The 20,976-nt window shown below is 44.2% G+C and overlaps 1 protein-coding gene across 3 annotated transcripts in view; it reads right to left on the reverse strand.

Moving 5' to 3' along the window:
• The window catches only part of CNTNAP4 (contactin associated protein family member 4), a 462,372-nt gene that overhangs the window by 409,724 nt on the left and 31,672 nt on the right, over positions 1–20,976 (reverse strand). For 2 of the 3 annotated variants that reach the window (XM_059724866.1, XM_059724865.1), the window contains exon 1: positions 18,334–18,624. The exons of the other annotated variant lie outside the window; for it this stretch is intronic. In XM_059724866.1, the coding sequence (XP_059580849.1) occupies positions 18,334–18,544 (211 nt within the window). In that variant the 5' untranslated portion in view covers positions 18,545–18,624. Of the gene's footprint in view, positions 1–18,333; positions 18,625–20,976 lie in introns of those variants that run through there. 3 annotated transcript variants of the gene reach the window in all.

Consider the following 20,976-nt stretch of genomic DNA (forward strand, 5'->3'; position numbering starts at 1 on the left):
AACCCTAGAGTCTGGGAGCATGGGGGCTGGGGGGGGGGAAGTGAGGGAGGAACAGGAAGGAAAGAAAGGGGGAGGGGTGGAGCACAGCTACCTGAGAGGCAGCAGGCAGGTTCACCATGGCCCCAGGTTTTAGAAGGCAGCTGAGAGGCTGCACCCCAATCTGCAGAGCCTCAGCCTATTTCGTTGCACATGTGCATGCTTAATAAAAAGTGGATTAATGGCTTCCCTGGGCTAATCAGGCTAATTAAGCTGTGGTTTTGAGCTATGCAGAAATCTGCAGGGAGGAGTGGGACTGCTGGGGACTCTCAGCCAATCAGAGGCATGGTGGGGGGGGGGGTGTCAGCACAGCCCACAAAAATGGCAGCTGACTCCGGGATCTGCCCGCAAAATCAGTCAGCCACCTCCTCAAGTTAGGTACACCCCTACTCAAAAGACTTGTCTCCCAGGTCCCTAACCATTTTCATCACTCTTCACTGGACTCTTTCTAAATTGTTCACATCCTTCTTTACGTGTGGGGCCCAAACTCCCCCCTGTATTCCTAGTGAGGTTTCCCCAGTGCTGAAAAGAATGGAAGAATTAATTCCTTTTACTTGCAAATGACATCCCTGGTAACATAACCAAGCATGTTGTTGACTTCTTTTTTTTTGCAGCAAGACCACATCATTGGCTCATATTCAACTTATGGTCTCCTAGATGATAGAGAAATATGGCTAGAAAGGACCTCAAGAGATCATCTAGTGAAACCTGTGATGTTGGTGTTACTAGCATCATGTTCTAATCACCTGAACTAAACGGCCTTTCCTGTAACCCTCAAGCTCTTCTCAGCACTGCTACAGCATTATTCCCCAGTCTGTATTTGTATGTGTAATTATTCCCCCTGAAATTCAAAACATTGCACTTGGCCTTGTTGAATCTCATCTGATTGACTGCAGACCAGTTCTCCAATCTATCCAGGTCATTCTGGATCCTAGCCGTAGCCTCCAGACTGTCTGCAATTCCGCCAAATTTGATATCAGCTGTAAATTTGTTAAATGAGCACTTAATCCTATTTTCTAAATTATCAATGCAGGTATTAAACAATACAAGACCCAGGAAAACCCCCCGAGGAACCCCACCTTATACATCCTCCCAACTGGACATTGTTGGTGATCTAAACGGTTATTTATCTGCCTTACAGTACTTGAATCTAATCTGTATTTCCTTAGCTTGTTAATGAGAATGTCATGAAAGACAGTGCCAAAAGTCTTGCAATGTATATTACATCCATTATTCTTCCCCCATCTGCAGCACCCATTGTTCTTCAGGTAGACCAGAAAATGTAGATCCTCTTTCTTCCCTTTCTTAAAGATGGGCACCATATGTGCCCCTTTATAGTCATCTATGACCTCATTTGACCCATGAGGTCTCAAAGAAGACAGCTGAAATACCCAAGTTAATTCTTTCAGTACTCTAAGGTGCATCCCATGTGGCCCTGCACACATGAAAATATCGAGCTTCTCTAAGTAATCCTAAACCTGTCCTTCTATCATTCCAGGCTGTCTCCTTCCCTGTCTTTTCTGCTAAATGTACTCATCATCTGGTAGCTGACTCTATTTCTGAAGGGTAAAGTCAAAAAGGATTAAATATTTCAGCCTTCTCTGCATCATCCATAGTTTGATTGTTTTCTGTATTACAGATAGGATCCATGTTTTTTTTCTGGTCTACCTCTTACTGTTGACATATTTATAGAGTCCCTTTTTATTGCCTTTTATGTCCCTTGCCAGCTGCATATCAAATCATGCCTCCTAATTTTCTCCCTGCATACTCATACAATACTCTTGATCTTTTCCATAGTACTATGACAAAGTTTGCATTTCTTATAGGATTCCTTTTTGAGTTTCAAGTCCTTGAAGAGACTGCTATCTAGCCAGGCTAGTCTCCCATGGCAGTTCCTATTGTACTGTCACATTGGTGTAGCTTGCTCCTGTGCACTTAAAGGGGCCTCCTTAAAATACAGCCAGGTCTCCTGGACTCCTATTCCCCTCAGACTTGCCTCCCAGGTGATCATACCTACAAGTCCCCTGAGATTAAGTGTGCGTTTCTGAAATCCAGTGTCCTTATTCTACTGCTTTCCTGCCTTCTTCTCCTTAATATCTTGGACTCTATCGTCTCATGGTCATTGTCACCCGAGTTACTTTCCACCTTCATATTTTCAACAAATTCCTCCCTGTCTGTGACCAGTAAATCAAAAAGAACTGCCCGCTCTAGTTAGCCTCCCTATCATTTGTATCAAAAAGTCATTCCCAACACAGCCTAAGAATTTGCTGGACTTCTTGTGCACTGCTATGTTTCCCTCTCAGCATGTGTCCTGATAACTGAAGTCCCTCATGAGAACTGATCCTGAGGTTTGTAAGCTTCCATCCATTGTTTAAAAATGATGTCCACCATGACACCCCTGTCGCAGGGCACCTCGGTGCTCCTGCTCCTAGGGAGTAGAAACTGCCAGGGAGAGAAAGCCCTGGCAGAACATAACGAGCACAGCTGCAGGTTGCCAGGGCAACTAATGTGAGTCAGCTGGCCAGAAGGGGGCAGGGTCTGGCCCTCATAAAGCCCAGGACTGAGGCCAGGCTAGGAGTTCCCTGACAGCAGCCAGGAAGGTAGGAGCTAGGAGGCAAGCAATGCAGGAACTGCTCTAGCTGAGAGAAGGATGGCAGTTCTGAGAGGTTTGAGCACCATGGTTTAGCCAGGAGGCTTTATGTTTGAGTTATAACCAGGAGGCTTGAGTTTATGTTCAGGCTTTGATATTACACCGGTGGTTTGGGTGAGGCTATAGGGGTTGGAAGAGGCCTCATAAAGGGGCCCCATGGGAGTGTGGGGGGCCCCAGCACCTGAGGAGGGTGCAGTGTTCTCATAGGGACCACAGGGGGTGAGGCACAGTATTCTAAGGGGGAACCCCAGTGGTATGGGAACCCTGGTGCCAGTGAAGGCGCAGCACCAGTGAAGGCGCAGCTTGCGGTGAGGAGCGCAACCAGTGGGTTGCGGGTAGGGAACATAGACCCCGGGTTGTGTGTGGGGTACATAGACCCCAGCCCCAGAGGGGCAGCTTTGAGATGCCCCAGCGCAGGCATGACGAACCCCAGAGAGAGAGGGGGCCATATTATTAGGAAGCCCAGTAGGGGCACAGCAAGCCCCAGAGAGAGGTGGCAATATTATTAGGAGACCCAGCGCGGGCATGGTGAGCCTCTGAAGAAGGACTAGTGCTGTGACAAACCCCGGAGCAGGGTAGAGTGCTACGGTTGCCCCGGTGAGAGGGGGTAGTGGCGTGATGAGCCCTGAGAGAAGGGGGGAGCAGCATGGTGGGCCTGAGAGTCAGGGGGCGTTGCTGGGAAGTCCCCAGAGTGGGCACAGAGAGCTCCAGATGGGGGGGCTGTATTTTAGAAGCTCTAGTTCGGGCAGCATTGCAGGGAGAGCCCCAGGAGGGGGCACTATTGCAAAGGCCCCTGACGGGGGGCAACATTACAGAGAAGACCCCCAGAGAGGGGCAACATTCCAGGGAAGCCCAGAGTGGGCTCGGACAGCCCAGAGTGGGCTCGGGCAACCCAGAAGAGGAGGCCCCAGAGAGCGGGCGAGAGTAGGCAGAGGAGCCCCGAGAGATGGGCAGTATATAGATATATAAAGAGACATACCAGCGTCTTTCCCATCAGCAAGGCTTGGGGCGTAGTATTAGGGGTTGGTAGGAGCCATGCGTAGCCAATGAGGCTAGGGTGCCTAGGGAGCACCCATCATACCGGGGGACCCCCAGGGGGTCCAGGAACTCACGGGGACAGAGGTCCCAGCTCTCCGTGCCCAGGGAGTCGTAGGCAGCCTCCCAACTATACGTAAACATCAAAGCCGTGGCGGGCGAGAATTTGAGGTTGCCCTTGGGCCGACTTGGCACGGTAAGGGGGCCGCAGGGAGATCACGGCCCTCCTGGCGGACCCCGCCGTGACAACCCCCCCTTACTGCTTTCCCTTCTGATCTTTACCCAGAGGTTTTCAACAGGCCTACTTGCTGCTTTGTACTGCACCTCTGACCGTATGCTCACGCACACGTGCATATATATCACACACACACATACGTAGGGCAATGCCTCCTCCTTTTTTCTTCTGCCTATCCTTTCTGAACAAGGAATACCCATTCATGACTGTACTCCAGTCATGTAGTATCCCACCATGTCTTTATAATACCAATTATATCATAATTCTGTGCTTGTATTAGGACCTCTAATACTTCCTCTTTCCCCCCCCCCCATACTTCTCAGATTAGTAAACATTTCATGTATTTGACCGACTGTCCTCTCCTGTCCCTGAAAACATTGATAAGGGTGCTGTTATTACTTTCCCTTACTAAATTTTTATCCATATCCCCAGACTCTTTACTTATCTCTGGGCTTTTGTCTCCATTCCCCAGTGAACCTATCTGATTTCAGTATCTTTGATCCAAATCAATTGATTCCCAGTCTCTCTACCCGTTTGCCTCACAAACTCAGAGTCTCCTCTATCTTGACACCAACTTTTAATTTCTTTGATCAGGCAGTTCTAACCTGCCATCCCCAACCTCTTCACAAATAAATGTCAACCTCTTTCTTCTATTAAGCTGTCAGATTCAAAACCTTTGTCTTAGTCTCAGCCTTGTTGCCTCACCAACCCCAATTTCCAACCCTGCCCCCTCCAATCCTAGACTTCCCAGACCCCATGTCCCAATCAACTCTTTTCCTTTTCTTGGTGCATGTATTGACCACTTTTCATTCAACTCAGAAGGCTTTCTTCTCCTGGCATGAGGTCCATAGATGCATAACCCAGAGTTCAGCTCGGAAAGTCTTTCTGCTGCCAGTTCTAATGCACAGCCCAGAGAATCTGGGAATCACAATTACAAGAACACTTCTTTTTTGCTCCTCTAGCCAAGGTGTACTGGGATTATATAGTCTAGTCAACACTCGGAGGTGTGAGAGATGCTAAGTGAGAATGGCATATTTGGAGTTTTTATTTCTAAAACTGATGATGTGTCTAATGTGCATGCAGCAGCTGTAATTTTTTGAAAGCTTATAGCTTAGGTATATTGGGATATAAGATCCACAATAATCAGATCCATGATGCAGTGGCTGCCTCTTTGCCAAATTTCAAGTTTCTGCTCTGAAATATGGAAGTGCTAGGATTATTCAAACAAAAGACTGCCACTTTTTTCCATGGGGAAAAATGTATTTTTTTTCTAGCTTATTTCTAGGAAACTGCTAAAATATTTTAGGTGGAATTCTTCCTTTTCCATCCTCCCACTGTGAAAAATACCATGAGCAGACACCCAACATATAAAATGTACTAGTGTTATAATCAGATGAAAACAAGATTTTACCACAAAACCCAAAGATTAGGTGACTTTATTAGCTCCATCTATTATTTTATAAAGCAAAACAACATCAGAGAATAGGAAGGAGAACCACACAACAATCATCTTTTTTGTTAACCATATAATAATGGTTTTTTGTAAGAGACTTGTACATCATAGCACATGATAAGTTGCTTAAGCAGTGTTTTGTTTTAGTATAGGTCTTTCTATGACAATCTATGTAACATTTAGATATACAAAAATAATGAATTAAAGCTACAAACAACATTGTGAGGCAATAAACTGTGATCCCTTATTTACAGAGGAAGTTATTAATTTACTGTGCTACTCATCTAGGCTGCCTGTAGAAGTAAGAACCACAAGACCTTACTTCTCTATAGGCAAACATACAGACAGGTGAATCAGTTAAATTTCAGGGTAGGAAAAATGATCAGTTAAGTAATGGACATTTTAGATAGAGTAGCTGATGTCAATCTGCAGACTTTTTAAAGGTATATTTCCATGGAATAGAAAGAAAAAAAAAAAGTTACTCCGCATCTTTAAAGGAAATTCTCTATCCAATTCTCACTCCTTTTTCTACCAATAACCCATTACATTTTTTCACAGGAAAGAAGAATTAGTCTTCAATATTTTTTTTTCCCTATCTTAAGGTCTTTATGCAGCTTACAAACATCCGTTAAGCTCCCCATGTTTTCTTACATTCAACAGGTATTATGGTATATATTTATAAGATTCCTGTAGTAACCTGAAGCCTAGGAAGAATAAGGGATTTGTCCAAATTCACAACAAAGGAATAAGAGTTAGTAATAAACCTAACAATCCCACTCAGTTCTCTTCTTACTTAGTATCCTTAGTATCTTTCCCCTAAAGACTGAGCTGTAAAAGCCTTCTGTCAGAAATCTCTTTATCCGTTTTTAAGAGGGAGAAAGCAATTCCTGATTGATTGTGATATATGTTATATTTTTAGGACCACATTTTGCACTGATTTATACCCTATGAAACTCCAAAGGCCCTAATTCTAGTTTACACTAAGATTCATTTATTACACTCAGGTTGCATAAAGGACCCTTTAAATGAATGCAAAAGTAATTTACTCCTATCACAAGGCCCCTTTATCTTCCAAAAGTCCTCAGTGGGTGCAACAACATGAGATGTTTTACTCGAGATTAGTGCAAATTACTGTGTAGTAAGAATCACTGTATACACATGCAGACGCATTGTGCAGATATTCTCTCTAATCACAAGTAAATTTGCTACCTGTATATACAAGTAGCAAATTTACTTGTGATTAGTTACTGTGTACTATGGCATGTGTAGACAGCCAACCAGGAGCAAATTTGGTCCCTGTCAAGTGGACAGCAAGGGGTGGTATATTGTTCCCTGCCCTCAGGTGCTACCTGCTGCTGTGGTGGGCTTCTGTGATAGAGCCTGGGTGGAGACAATATCCCCCTGCCCTGGCAGCAGGGAGCTCCCAGCTCCCTCTTCCTGATCACGATCAAAGAGCAGGGGCTGGCAGCTTGTTCCCAGCCCCTGATCCAAGAGCACGGAGCTGGGGCTGGGAAAAGGCTGGTAGCTTGTTCCCAGCCTCCAGCTGTGAAGCTGGAGCTAGGAACAAGCTCCTGTGCCCTGTTCCACAATTGCAATCATGGAGCAGGGTCTGGGAGCTCCCTGTACAGGGAGAGTTCCCTGCCCAGCCTGAAGCTGGCTGGAACCTGCCTCTGACCAGGGAAGTCTGCACATATAGCTTGGATGTGGCTGGGTACTATCCCATTTCAGGTCATTCCCAGCCAGCTCCAGGCTGCACATACAGATCTCTTTGTGCTGTCCAAGGCTTGCTGGGAACTGTTGCGGTCAGGGGCAGATCCCAGCCCCATGCCCCAGTTGGGTGATAGGTGCAGGGCAGCGAACCTGCTCCCGCATTCCCACACATGTAGACACCTGCCCAGGGTGGGTTTATGCTAGACTAATTTACTTTAGAGTAAACCCACCCCACAGCATTTGCATGCGTAGATATGCCCAGTGGGTGTATCTACACAAGATTCTGTGTCGTCATACACACAAGCTACGGTAACATAGCTCATCACTATGGTGGCGTTGCATCAGGAGGCACTAACTGTGATGTCGTCGCTACTGTGCAGTTGCAATGAGCTACTGTGCAGTAAGCTAGTTATGACTGTACAGTAGAGTCAGAAACAACCCATGAGCCACTGGTACTGTGCAGTCATTTATTATTTGCTTTAGCACTTTAGCAAGTACTAATGTAAGTATTAAATGACTGCTCAGTACTAATTACGCAGTAGGGTGCACGTGTTGATGTACCAAGTATGAATGATATTCAGGCCTTTTGAGTAAGGTTGCGTGTAAGAGAGTGCAGAATTTGATCCTTAAATATCCAGAATGTTTGGACAGACAGTTTGGAGCTTTATGATTGAAATTGTTCAAAAAGGAAACAACACTCCTGTCAGACTATAATTAAGCAACAGACTGAAAGCCAAAACAAATATTTTTAATTTGGCCTTAGGGTGGCAGCTGTAAAAGGAAAATGCATGTACATTGTTATCTAATTTCCTTCTGAAATGAATTGAAAATAATTATTCCATATACCAATTAATTTAATCCACAATAATGTACTCTGCAAAGGAGGTAATTGCATTATTAATGACAACCGTAAATTCTGTTCACATGATATGCGAGCAAACCTTTATTTCAAATCATTTTCATTCTGAATATGGGTAAAAATTAAGATAAAGTGTAAGTCATTGAAAAATATGTTCCAAATGATAAACCCATGAATTGGAGGAGAAACCTTGGTGGAGTAAGTGCTTGTCAAATAAAATAGCATTTCTAATGACCTGTCACTATGTTTGCATCACTGGGGATGGTGTGAAGGAAAGACAAAGACTACTGTTAATTGATGCTGAAAATTCCATTCAGTGGGTCATCTCCCTTTTATTCTATGCCTCATCTAATGATTCTCCCACTCCACATTTATTCATACAGTCTGTGTTCTGAACTAACATGAGAGTTAAAATATGTCACTGAAAAATGTTTTACATGCCCAGTCTAAATTATTGTACTTGGTTGGAATAGTGTGTGCGTACAAAGGGGACAGAATTTATTTTAATTGTGTAGAATTAGAATTACTCTGACTTCAGTGTGTTTTCCAGGGTATCTGATGTCTATGCATGCATTCCAGCTCTGAGGCAATATTTTCCAATAAGCAGAAGTGTTCCTCAGAAGCACTAATTACTCACAGGTCACAATAGCTTCCACTGAAGTTATAACTGGCTTGGCATATCTGAAAATAGGGTCCTTTTTCATATTTGGACTAAGATATGTGGTTATAGTACTATGCAGTCAGAATAGGGGTACCCCCTAATATATATTAATCTGGGTTTTTCCAACTACAAATCTGGAGGCTAGGCAAAATAAAAATTGATTGGACATTGTCTTCTGCTCATCCATCTTCACAGAGAGGAACAAGCTTTCTGAATGAAGTGAAATACTTCTGAGGGAATAGTCATTCCTCTGCCTTTAAAGCGAGTCAAGAATTTGGCCACTGACTGCTCTTACCACCTTAAGATTCAGCAGATCTGATTTTCACCAGGGCAGACTTCCATGCCCTCTTCTTAAACCCTCTCTCCATGATTCAAGGAAAGGAGTGGAATAAGACTTCACTAAGGTTTCAAAGAAGTGATGACTAGACTGTAGTAATTGCACCCTGCAATTATCTACCTGGCTTTAGTTTCTGTACAAATCTTACTGCCAGAACCTGAAATGCAAGGGGATATTGTTTCAGTTATACTTCTTTGTAATGATATAAAAGCCAGTAGGCAACTTTTGCAGGCAGCAAACTTCTGCCAAAGCTATTTTTAGAATATTCTGCAATGCCAGACAGCGTTCCGGTTACACTGCCATCACCACAATTTAGTTCAGCCTTAAGAAAATGTCTGTGAGGAAGTCCTCAGTTGTTGTCTGCATACGGACCACTTGTAGAAAATGGATATACTAATCTAAAAAGATAAAGTGTTTCGTTTACTATACATAGTTATTACTTATTAAACAATGTCCGAGGCAGTGAAGCATCAAGACCACTGCCCAATGGTTAATTAAGGTGCAGTGATACTTAATGTCATATTATACATTTCTATATTTTTGTACTGCATTTTCTTATATATTAGTGGCATGAAAATATGCATATCCAAAGTTAGGCAGAAGACAAGGTAGAGACGCACCTTGTAGACAAACCAAATCAGAGATGTACAAGCTTTCTTCTGACTTTGCTCCTGACTTCAGACTAGCATAGACTATCTCCCCACAGTTAATGTAACCCATGGAAAGAAGAGTATTTATTGATCTTTGTTTACCTAGGACTTTTGATGCTGGTATTTTGAAATGAAACATAAAAGACGATCCTTCATAATAATAAGTTACAACTGAGAATTTAGAAAATCCTTCTCAAGTTCTTATTGAAAAACTCTTAAACTGTCTTTAGCTGTTTACTTTCATAAATCAATTAGCTTCCCAATTATTATAATGAAATAGGATTTAAAACCCCCAACAGGCAGGTAAGTAACTTGTTATCTACAAGTTTAGTTAAAATATTCATCATTATTATTATTTACTCAATTTCCCCAAAGACTTGGTGTTATTTCAGACAGCCAAGTCTGATTTAATGTGGTCAATTATTAGTTACTGATTTGATTGTATTAATTCTTCAACTGACATTGTAACATCAATTCCAACCTGTTTAATGTTGCAGAGAGCCCCTAGTGTGAAGTATTAGCATTAGCATTGTAACCACTACCTACAAAACACAACTTTCACAATTTTGTGACAATTTATTGTTATCCATTAATGCTTCCAAAGGCATCAACTGTTCTTGGATTTCTAAGAAGTTAAAAATAATGAATTAATACTTACCTAACACACATTGTGATTCTTATCATCACAATGTTTCAAATTCTACTGTATCTCACTGAAACATGGTAGCTGCTTCATGCAAAGAGCTCTGTGCAATAAAAAAGGGACTTCATTTGGATTGCAAGAACTTGGATCCTTATTAATAGAGCTATGTGCTTGGCTCTGCCACTTGCAGTGATGTAGTGAGTGTACCGTGTGCTCAGAGCCACTGTGAAATTCTCCAGAGCTTTCTGGTATCATTCTCCAAATCATCCCCACTAAAACGTGTGTTCCAATCAACAGGAACCTGCAGTTTGCTAAAGTAGCTAAGGAACCTATTGCCAACGGAGCTACTGAACAATTTGTATTATGCTCTGGTGACATCATATGTATTAGTCTACGCTAGTAGTGCTCACAGTTTTGGCTTGGCAGGGGAGATGAATAGCCTGGGGCCAATCTACAGGCCAGATTGGGCCTCATACCAGCCCTGCACACTGAGAGTAGACCCCTGGGGCCCTGTACTGCCTCCACTCAACTGAAGCCTGATCCAAGATCCAGGTCCTGGGGTCTGAGCCGTACTGGGCAGAGGTAGTATGCAGTTCTTCACTGCCCCTGCCCAGCTGGCATTGGACTTGGGCGTCCCATTCCACCTTTGTTGGCTGGGATCAAGCCCTGAGAGTCCTCATACCACCTCTGCCCAGCCCCAGTGCACCAGGATTAAGCCCCACACTACCCTGCATGTCCCATCTAGCACACAGGGCCACAAGACTATGTGAATCCCCACAGGATCTGTTGGGAGTCCTATGGGCCAGATGACATAGTGCTAGGAGCCAGATCTAACCTGCAAGCTGGAAGCCAAGCTCCCTGCTCTGCATCCATAACATGCTGTAAAGCATGTAAAGATGTAACATCGCTATCATAAGATCTAGAAGCTCTCTCTGATGTAGGGTTACTTTTGTCTGCTTTAATTATGTTTATAAACAGATCAGAAATTTAGAGAGGTTACATTTTATAAATTAAACAAATACTATATACAGTTCACGGATTAACACAGAGTTTTGTGTGCAAAGCATATTTTTACAACTATATTCCAACTAATACTTTCATTCCTATCAGAACTGAAAATTTCTGTGGCCCTTTTAGCTTCTGAGACCTGATAGACTAGGTTCTCTGGCTCAGCATGGACAGAAAATAGAAGAAAAGCAATAAATTAGCTGTTTAGGCAGCTGCAAATATTATCAATGGGAAACTGGAATTCAGGTAAATGACCCTTCTGTCTCCTGTGCAATGCAGCTTTTACATTGATCTCTTTAAGGAAGTAGTTACTACAAATCTGGTAAAAACTGCAATAAAAATGTCAACAGAATGAGAAGTTATAAGATCAAAGAACAGTCATACTACCATCATACCTACCTTATTCTTACTTATCAGCTTGAGTCAGTATTGCCAACTTGCATGATTTTTGGCATTGTTCTTAAAGTCTACACTTCAGGAATATATATATAAAAAAAAAAATTAGCTCTTTCTTTTATTTATTTATTTATTTAGATAGATAGCTAGATAGCTAGATAGATAGAAAAAAAGAGAAAGAGCTAAGTTTCTGACATTCCCAAAGTGTAGACTTTAAGAACAACACCAAAAATCATGACAGTTGGCAACAGTAGATTTTATGAATAAAACACACTTCCCATGATGCAGTGTGTGAGACTCCCAATAATGCAAGCAGAAAGGAAAACAAAGTGCAATGTAGTTCAATAATCAAGCATTTAAGACAAAATGGAGTTGTCAGGTACCCAAACTTCAGCTCTTAGAGACATCACAGAAACTAAGGAGTTCAACTTAACGTCATAGTGACTCAATTAAATATTTTGGTTCCATTCAGCAAATGAAAATCTTGGTGTCAGTTAAGCTGACCCAAAACTAAATATTGCATTTCAATTTTCTCAATGAAAAAAAAAGAAGACAGAATTTTCTCATAGAAAAGTCAAAATCAGAAAGAAAATTCACTGAAGAAGTAGTGAGAGAGAATTCAAGGACTTCAGTAGGACTGCTTGAGTGTACAGTAAGCAAATTTTGCCATAAAAGATTACAGATGAAATTGGTATGTAGGAAGAGGGGGAAAAACAGTAAAAAGCTGATCCCAGAAGAGATGACTGATCAGCTCAATACTTACATTCTTTAATTTATGAATGGAGTCAAGGCAGCTACCTGAGCTCCCATTACAGCCCACATTCTCTTCATCATTCACTTCAGATGATTATTTAAAGTACTTTCCTTACACTTTTGCAGATCCAACATCCATTTTCATGGGGAAAGGAATGGAAGCAGCACCTGGCAGCTGTCATCTAAGCTGTTAGAACACTTATAAATTTCAGCTGTACCCTGTCAACTTAACTAGAAGGGCTGTTTTTCAGTACCAATCCTTGGCCTTCTAAAGTCCCCAAACCAAAAACCTACCCTTACTTACAATACATCAGTTAGACAAGAATGTTGTTTCAGTTACAGGGCTGGGAAAGTCTCTTAACCTCAAGGAAAGTTTACTTTATATAACTGAGATCAGAATTTAGCAGCCTGCTGTCTTAAAAAATCTCTTGTAGATAAGTAGTACCTTGGGCCGCACGTGCCATTTCTATTGTGAAGTTGTACAACTTCATATTAAGACATACTATGGAACAGGAATCAACACGGGGGTATGTCCAGAATCAATGCTGCCAATTTTATGAAGGCTTCTAAAATAACCACAGCAAAACTTTTAGTCATGTTAATGTTTTAGGAAGCAGAAAAGGTCTCTCAAAGGTCTAAGAGGTCCATAGATGGCAAGCTGGAGGAGAAGCAGCCTAATATATTTAATAAAGCTCTTACCCCAGAGTCTGAGTCAGAGGGCATATCTACACATTAGGGGGCAACAACAAACTGCAGAGATTATTGCTCCATAGTTTACTGCTCCCAGGAAGCTCCAGGGCACACATCTGCATGTGTACCCAGACAGAAGCACATTGAGCTGGGTTGCAGCAGCCTAAGCTGGCAGACGGCCTCATAGGGCCAGTCTGCCACCTCTGGGCTGCTCTGACTGGGCTCAATGTGCTGTGGTGGGGCTGACTGGAGCACAAGGGTGCTTCAGCATGGGGCTAGCCAGCAGGTAGCCCCAGCACTGAAGCACCCTCATGCCCCAGTCAGCCAATCAGCATCTATACATGTGCTGCTGTGCACAAAAACACTCTGCAGCAGGGTAGTATTTGTATTTACAAGTACTACCCTGCACCTGTATTACAAATAGTATGATGCTGGGGAATTTGTGAGTTTCATGCACTCTAATATGGGACACACGTATAGATGCTGAGACATTTATTGCACAGTTAATTAGTCAACTGCACAGTAAATGTCTCGTGTAGACATGCCTAGAGCAACCAAACTTATAGCCAGAAAATAAAAATCCTGAGGCCAGTTCTGGCTTAGTATCCTAAAGCCAGAGAGAGATCTAAAACCCGCAGCAACCAGAAACACTTCTGGTCCTTCATTTGCTTCAGTTCCTTTATACTGCCCAGTCCCAGTCTTGACTGCTTTGGCTTGATGCTCCAATGCACTCCTTAAAAGAGAACTAAACTCTGCTACATATCCCCAAAACTCAACTGAACATATGCCTGCCTTAGAGAATCATATGGTAACGGTTGCCAGAGTCATTCATTCATTTTGTGTTCATCGCACCAACATGATAATGGCATCAAAGAAGTTGCAGATTACAAGTGATCAGGTAGAACCCCAGATGAACACATTGGCTGTATCCACATGAGCATGGACTTTTGGTTCCCCAGGGACAACTAGCAGTGGCATACTTGCTGCTAGTGGTCTTGAGGGAACACTTGTACCATGCACCCTCTGGTGTGCTAAAAGTTACCATTGGTGGGGTAGGGGAGGCTGAAGACAGCAGTGGTCTGTGCCCAGCAGCCTTACCCGGGGTCCTGGGGGCCTCCTGGGGCTTCAGCAGTAGAAATCCTGCTGCTCAGAGCCTGGCCTGCAGCCGGAGTGTGGCTCCAGTTGAGCGGCATGTGGTGCCCCTGTGTGTGCCACTGCACTTTTTTTTGTGTGCGTTTTTTTTACCTCTGGATATCCAAAGGTAAAAAAAAAAACCCCATGTACTGCTACCTTGCAGCTCAGAGAACAGCTGAATGTGTGGTATGTGGCACTGCAGATGTGTCTGTGGCACCCCATACTGCATGGCCACGCTCATCTCCCACTGTCATCCTCCCTCTGTACACGGACTTGGTGAGGCCGCAGCTGGAGTACTGCATCCAATTCTGGGCTCTACAATTAAAGAAAGATGTTGAGAAGCTTGAAAGAGTCTAGAGGAGAGCCACGCACATGATCACAGGGCAAGAGAACAGGCCTTATGAAGACAGGCTGAGAGCCATGGGACTCTTCAGCCTGGAAAAGCATAGGCTTAGGGGGGGACCTGGTGGCTGCCTATAAGTACATAAGGGGTGTGCAACAGGATCTGGGGGAATGTCTGTTCTCCATAGTACCCTGAGGGATAACAAGGACCAATGGGCATAAACTCCTCCAAGACTGTTTTAGGCTGGACATAAGGAAAAACTTCTTTCCTGTCCAAGTGCCCAAGGCCTGGAATAGACTCCCTCCAGAACTGGTGCTGGCACCTAGTCTGGACTCATTCAAGAAATGTTTGGATGCTTATCTGGCTGGGATCCTTTGACCCAAGCTGACTTCCTGCCCCTGGGCAGGGGGCTGGACTTGATGATCTTCAAGGTCCCTTCCAGCCCTAATGTCTATGAAATCTAGATGTGGACACTTAGTACATTGGTCCCAGAAATGGAGACTTAGTGACCCTATGTTCAGTCATGCAGGCTATCAGGGCAAGACAGATCTTCCAGGTTCAAGGCTAGCTCATTTACCACTGAGCTCTTCTTCCTCCCTAACACCAGAGCATCTGGATGTATGACTATCTTTTGTCCTTATAACACACCAGAGAAATATTCCCATTTTACAGATGGAGAAACTGAGGCACACAGCCTAAAAGAGCATTCTGACATCAGAGAGAAAATCTGTGACAGACATGAATTCAAGTCTTCATAAGGGGAAAATAGAATTTGAATGGCAACAGTGCATGGTGCAGGAGCAGCAGCTGGCAAAAAAAAAGTGCTGCAGGGGGGAAATGTCACAGAGAATGCCTCACCTTTTTTTGCCACCAAGAATCAGCATTTAAACTGCCAATTCACACATCAGCAGGAAAAAAAAAAAAAAAAAAAGGTGGTGACGTCTCCTCCCACAGCAGCAAATCTCTGGCTCTGGCCCCTTCACCATGTACTGCATTTCCCAGGCCACAGAACTGGCCAGTCATACCTCTGTCCTCAGCACCCAAACTAGTAGCTGCTTCCCCTGCCCCTATCACTGGTCACATTCATATTAACTTGCTCATAATCAACACAGAGACCCTTTGGAGACTTTACATGTTCTTTACTGCGAAGTTGACTAATTAGCTCCACAGTAAAGCATCACTGTCTACACATGCAGCACTATTAGGCTGGAGTAAACTAACTCCACCATAGGCTAGTACCGCCCAACACAAATACTATCCTACAGTGGAGTTATTTAGTGCGTCACAAAGGATACAGAGATGGTGACCAGGGTTGGTTGGGGCATGTGGGTGCTACAGTCCGGAGCCTGATTGCTGGCTAGCCCTGCACTCTACCACCCTCGTGCCCCAGCCAGCTCCTCTAGAGCATGTTGAGCCAGGGCAGAGCAGCTCCACACTGGCAGAATGATCCCTTGGGCCCCCTGCCAGGCAGGGCTGTGCTGTCCTAGTTCAATCTGCTGTGGTCCTGGGAGAAAATATCAACACTGCATCCAGGAGCAATAAACTCCAGCACAAATTGTGGAATGTATTCAGCTGCACTAATTGCACATGTAGATGTGCCCTCTATGTCTGAGACATACATTTATGATCTTTAAAGGCATTAAAGAAGTCAGATAACCTTTCATTATTCTTCATTTTGAGGAGAATTTCAACTGTACAAAAGAATCTTGGTACCAGTCAGTCAGTTCAATGTTTATCTTGTTCTCTTACTGCATAGAAACATATAAAAAATTACACAAGGTAAATCTCTGTTATTCATAGTCTCACCATGAGAGTTGTTTGTTACTTTAGCAGTTACATAAAGTAAAATAATGCTTTATTATAATGGAGAGGGTCAAGAAGGCAAGGAATATTTAGGGGATGGTAGGATGTAGCAACAACATATATTTTTAAACTTGTGTGTGTGGTGGCTGATAGAATATGATAAAAGTGTCTTAAATATTAAGAGCACAATTCAAGGTAGGAGGAGAGCTATATCAAGATTCAGATCTTTCAAATCCTACAGTTTAGACTGCTTATGTATTAGTTTTGTGTTACTTATTTTACAAGGTCCTAAAATCCTGGGCCTTTGGGTAGAAGGTTCACAGAGCATCAGCCAAAAAAAAAAAAAAAAAAAAAAAATTAGAAGTCCTCCCACTTCTGATTTGGTGGTATATCAGCAATTAACTTTTCACTTTCCCATGAGATTTTATTGCAGGTCATTTGTTCCCTGTCCTGCCCCTTAAAATGCACCCTCACCAAAAAAAAAAAATCTTAAGTTTTTTCTAATCAATTTTCATATAATAAATACTAAATATTAGGGAAAATGCACATGAAAGAAGAACAAGTTTGAAAAAATTCTAACAAATTAAATAACAATTTTTATAGTAATTATTGAACTTTAAGATTTAATTTTGAAAAAATAATAAAATTTGCAACTAACTTCAGAAAGCCTACTGGTATTTAATATCAAAGCAATAAGACAAATAATAAGGCAAAATGTGTCATGATAGTGTTACCTTATGAGACTTAAAGTCAAATAAGACCCAACTTTTAATTTAATTCACTGGCAATTATTTTCTAGTTTAATTCAATGAGGTATGATTACACTATTCGTGTTGTTGGTTAATGTAATTGTTAGCTAAAAGTTGTTTAAATTTACATAACAGTAGTACCCTAAAATATTGGGACCGAGCCAAAGTAATTAACATAAAACAATCATTTCATTTAACTGCTCATGTTTATTCAAAATTATAGGTCATTACTGTTACAAAGCTGGAAAATTTAATCATTTAAAAAAGGTTTATATATATCAAGGGAAATACAAAATTCCATTGCTTTAGATTAAAACTGTGTTTTCTCAGGTTTTGAAGTACATAAATATACATGAAACTACCTATAAACTTACTGCTGGTTATTTTTTAAATTATATATTTAAGCTTTCAGAATTTGAAATGATGAAATTCCATACAAAAATTAAATCACCAATACTAGTCCAGTAATGAATCAACCTTCCACAATATGCTAACAAAAGATCCTACTGGAAACAAACTCTACTCAAGAATTCGGCAAGAAAGGAAGTGTTTAGCACCTAAAAATGATGTGTAGTACACACTGTGCATGTAGGCCTGTGTACAATATCTCATTATAAATTCCAAAACTGGGATGATTATTTTAGGCAAAGCTAATTTAAAAAAAAAAAAAAGATGTTTCACTTGTATTTCCTCCTGCTGTGTTCTAGCTTGTTTTGTATGATGGTTGTTCTTGTTTTAATATAGTCTTTTTACTGAATTCAAAACGCTAATTTACAGTAGTACTTGTAATGTTATGTATATAACTACATTTAGCAAAGATGGATAAGAAATTTATACAAAAAAAAAAAAGAAAAAAAAAAGAAAAGGAAAACAGGCCACAAAATAAATTGGAGCTACTTTTCCATAATGCAATAAAAACTACAGACAATTCAATATAAACCAAAGTAATTTCCAGAAAGAACTGGTACAATTTCAATAGTAAAGATAGGAATTAAAGATAGGAAACATTTATCCACTTCAATCACATTTATTTTCTGAGGTAAATTTAAGAATAAATTCTGAGCACCTATTGATTTTTTTTTAAATCTATGTCTGGCGGCGAAGTGCCCCCACAGGCTAGTGAGGGAGAGAAGGGAGGACCCACAGACCCCAGACCCCGAGAGCAAGCCCCCAGAGGGGCATACGTACCGGCTGAAGAGCAGCGGGAAGAGGAGCCGCATCCGCGGCTGCAACCACGCGAACCGCCATTACGCAGGTTCTGGCAACAGCTGTTCCCGGCGCGGTGAACAGCTGAGCCAATCCCAGCGGCTGTAGTGGCCGCAGCGGGAAGGTTTAAAAACGCCGGCAGGACAGGGAGAGAGGGGGAGCCAGGGAGAGAGAGTACGGGCGGGCAGTCCATGTTGTGGGCTCTCGCACAGAGCGGAGAGGACCCAGCCTGTGGGTCTCAAGCAGGCAGCTTATCTAAGAGCTGTACGCCTTTCGCGAACAGCAGAGTGAAAGGCGGTCAGAGAGTGCGAGCCGAGGCACTCTCTCAGTATCCTGAAGCGGCTGACGCTCAGGAGGGAGGGGAGCGCTCTGTTGCCGGTAGGAGAGGGGAGAGAGCGAAGGCTCCAGGAGGGAGCTGGAACCAGGGGGAGCACCCACCAGCTCCTCCTGATTTGGAGGAGTATTTTCTGTAAGAAGGGAGGAAGGAGGAATCACTCCCAGCAGGAGGGAGAACGACCGGGAACCGGGGACCCAGTCTGAGGCCGTCATACAGGGCCTGGAAACATCTGGAACACATCACCCAGTGGTTGGCGTGTGGACGGGGTGTAGGGGAGGCGGAGCCCCGTGGACCACCGTGTCACTCAACCGTGAGTAACACCGTCTATCGGGAAGCCCCACCCAGGATAAAGATCTCCACTGTAGACCCCTCTAAAGGTAATTGATTACATCCAAGTCGTGGCAGGCGAGTTGAGGGGAGGGGCAACACCCCGATAGGCCAGGCGGAGCTAGACACAGGCTTCACAGTGGTGCATTGGCCGGGAAGGCGGCGCCATTCTCGTACGGTGTTAACGGGACAGTGTCCCGACCCGGGACCCGATAGTGATGCAGCAGCCAGTCCTTGCGCCCACGGAGCTGCTTATGCAGGCAATCCAGGCCATAGGGCAGGTGCTGGCAGTGCAGCAACAACAGGGCGCACACCAGGAGGAGTGGATACAGCGAAATGCCACTTTATTTAAAATGCCCAGGATGACTAGGGAGGATGACCCATATCTTGTATCGAGGCATTCGAGAGGACAGCCATCCAGACAGGGTTGGACCGTGGTCAGTGGGGCCACCACCTGGGGGCGCTGGTGATAGATCAGGCCCAAGCGGCCTACCGAGCGCTATCAAGGGATGAAGCTCGTGATTACGAGACAGTGAAAGCAGCAATCCTCTACAGGCTTGAGATTTCACCGGAAAGTCATCGGCAGGCCTTTAGAGCCCGAAAGTCCAAGGAGGCCAGGCGACCCCGGGGGTTGTTGCAAGCTTTAAGGGACTCACTCAACAAATGGTTGCCAGCCAGCAAGTTCGACTGGGTGGGCGTGATGGACCAGATCCTGTTAGAACAATTCATATAGGATTTGGAAGAGGATGCCCAGAGGTGGGTATGCAGACACCAGCCGCAAACTAGTGAAGAGGCACTTCATTTGGCGGAGGCCTTTGCGAATTCGGAAAGGGAACGGGTATACGGACGAGGCTCCCGAGGCATGAAAGAGGGACCCACAAGCGAAGGGGAAAGGCGAACGGTCTCGAGACGAGGGCCACCGAAAGGGGTGGTGTGTTACCGCTGTGGGCAAACCGGACACATCTCCTGTGTATGTGGGGAAGGCCTGAGCGAGCTGAGTCACACCCCAACAGGATATCCACCCTCCCAGAATAGAGGCAAAGAGGCGGAGAGAGGGGAACCCATGGATTGCAGTTTCGGGTTGGCAACCCAGAACGAGGGATGGAACCGGCCCGTAGTAACTGCATGGATTGGAGACAGGGCGGTTAAGGCCACATTGGACACGGGGTGTTCCCACTCCCTACTTCGGGCAGACCTCACTCTGCAGAGGGAACGGAAGAGTGAGGGGCCCCTGACGATGACCTGCATACTAGGGGGGGAGATGCAGTTCCAGACTTGCTATGTTCTGCTTAGGGTGATGGAGTTTAGCAGAGAGCTACGAGTTAGAATTGCCCCGACCCTGGCATGTGAGATGATACTAGGCCAAGAATGGGGGCCATTCTATACAGTCCTCGAGCAAGTGAGGGCTACGCAGGAGGAGAGGAACCGGATCAAGAGGGGCGACGGATGGGCCAGCGACGGCCCAGCCCGTCGCAACGAAACAATGACAGACGACATTAACCTAGAACAGTTCGTGAGTGCAGCCCAATTTCATAGGGCACAACATGAGGACCCGGAACTGCAGTGGATGTGGGACGCCGACTCCGGGGAAGGACCCTCACAGAGGCGTCCCGGCTTCGAGGTAACAGGGGGGCTATTATATCGGGTCCAACGGGGTGAGGACGGTACCATACGGGGGAGACAATTAGTGGTCCCGACCTCACTTCACAAAGTGGTGTGGAGACTAGCCCATGACTCACCCCTGGGTGGCCATCTGGGACGTAACAAGACCCGGGCGAGGCTGGCCCAAGAATTCTTTTGGCCTCGTCTCCAAGAGGATGTGGAAAGGTGGGGGGCCGCATGCCCAGAGTGTCAGAGGGCCCAGGAATGGAAGCCCCCAAGGGCACCCCTGAAGCCCATGCCAATAGTAGAGACACCGTTCTCGCGGGTCGCTCTGGATATAGTAGGACCCCTCCCCAGGT

The sequence above is a fragment of the Alligator mississippiensis genome, chromosome 3 (genome assembly GCF_030867095.1).
Source record: "Alligator mississippiensis isolate rAllMis1 chromosome 3, rAllMis1, whole genome shotgun sequence".
NCBI lineage: Eukaryota > Metazoa > Chordata > Crocodylia > Alligatoridae > Alligator > Alligator mississippiensis.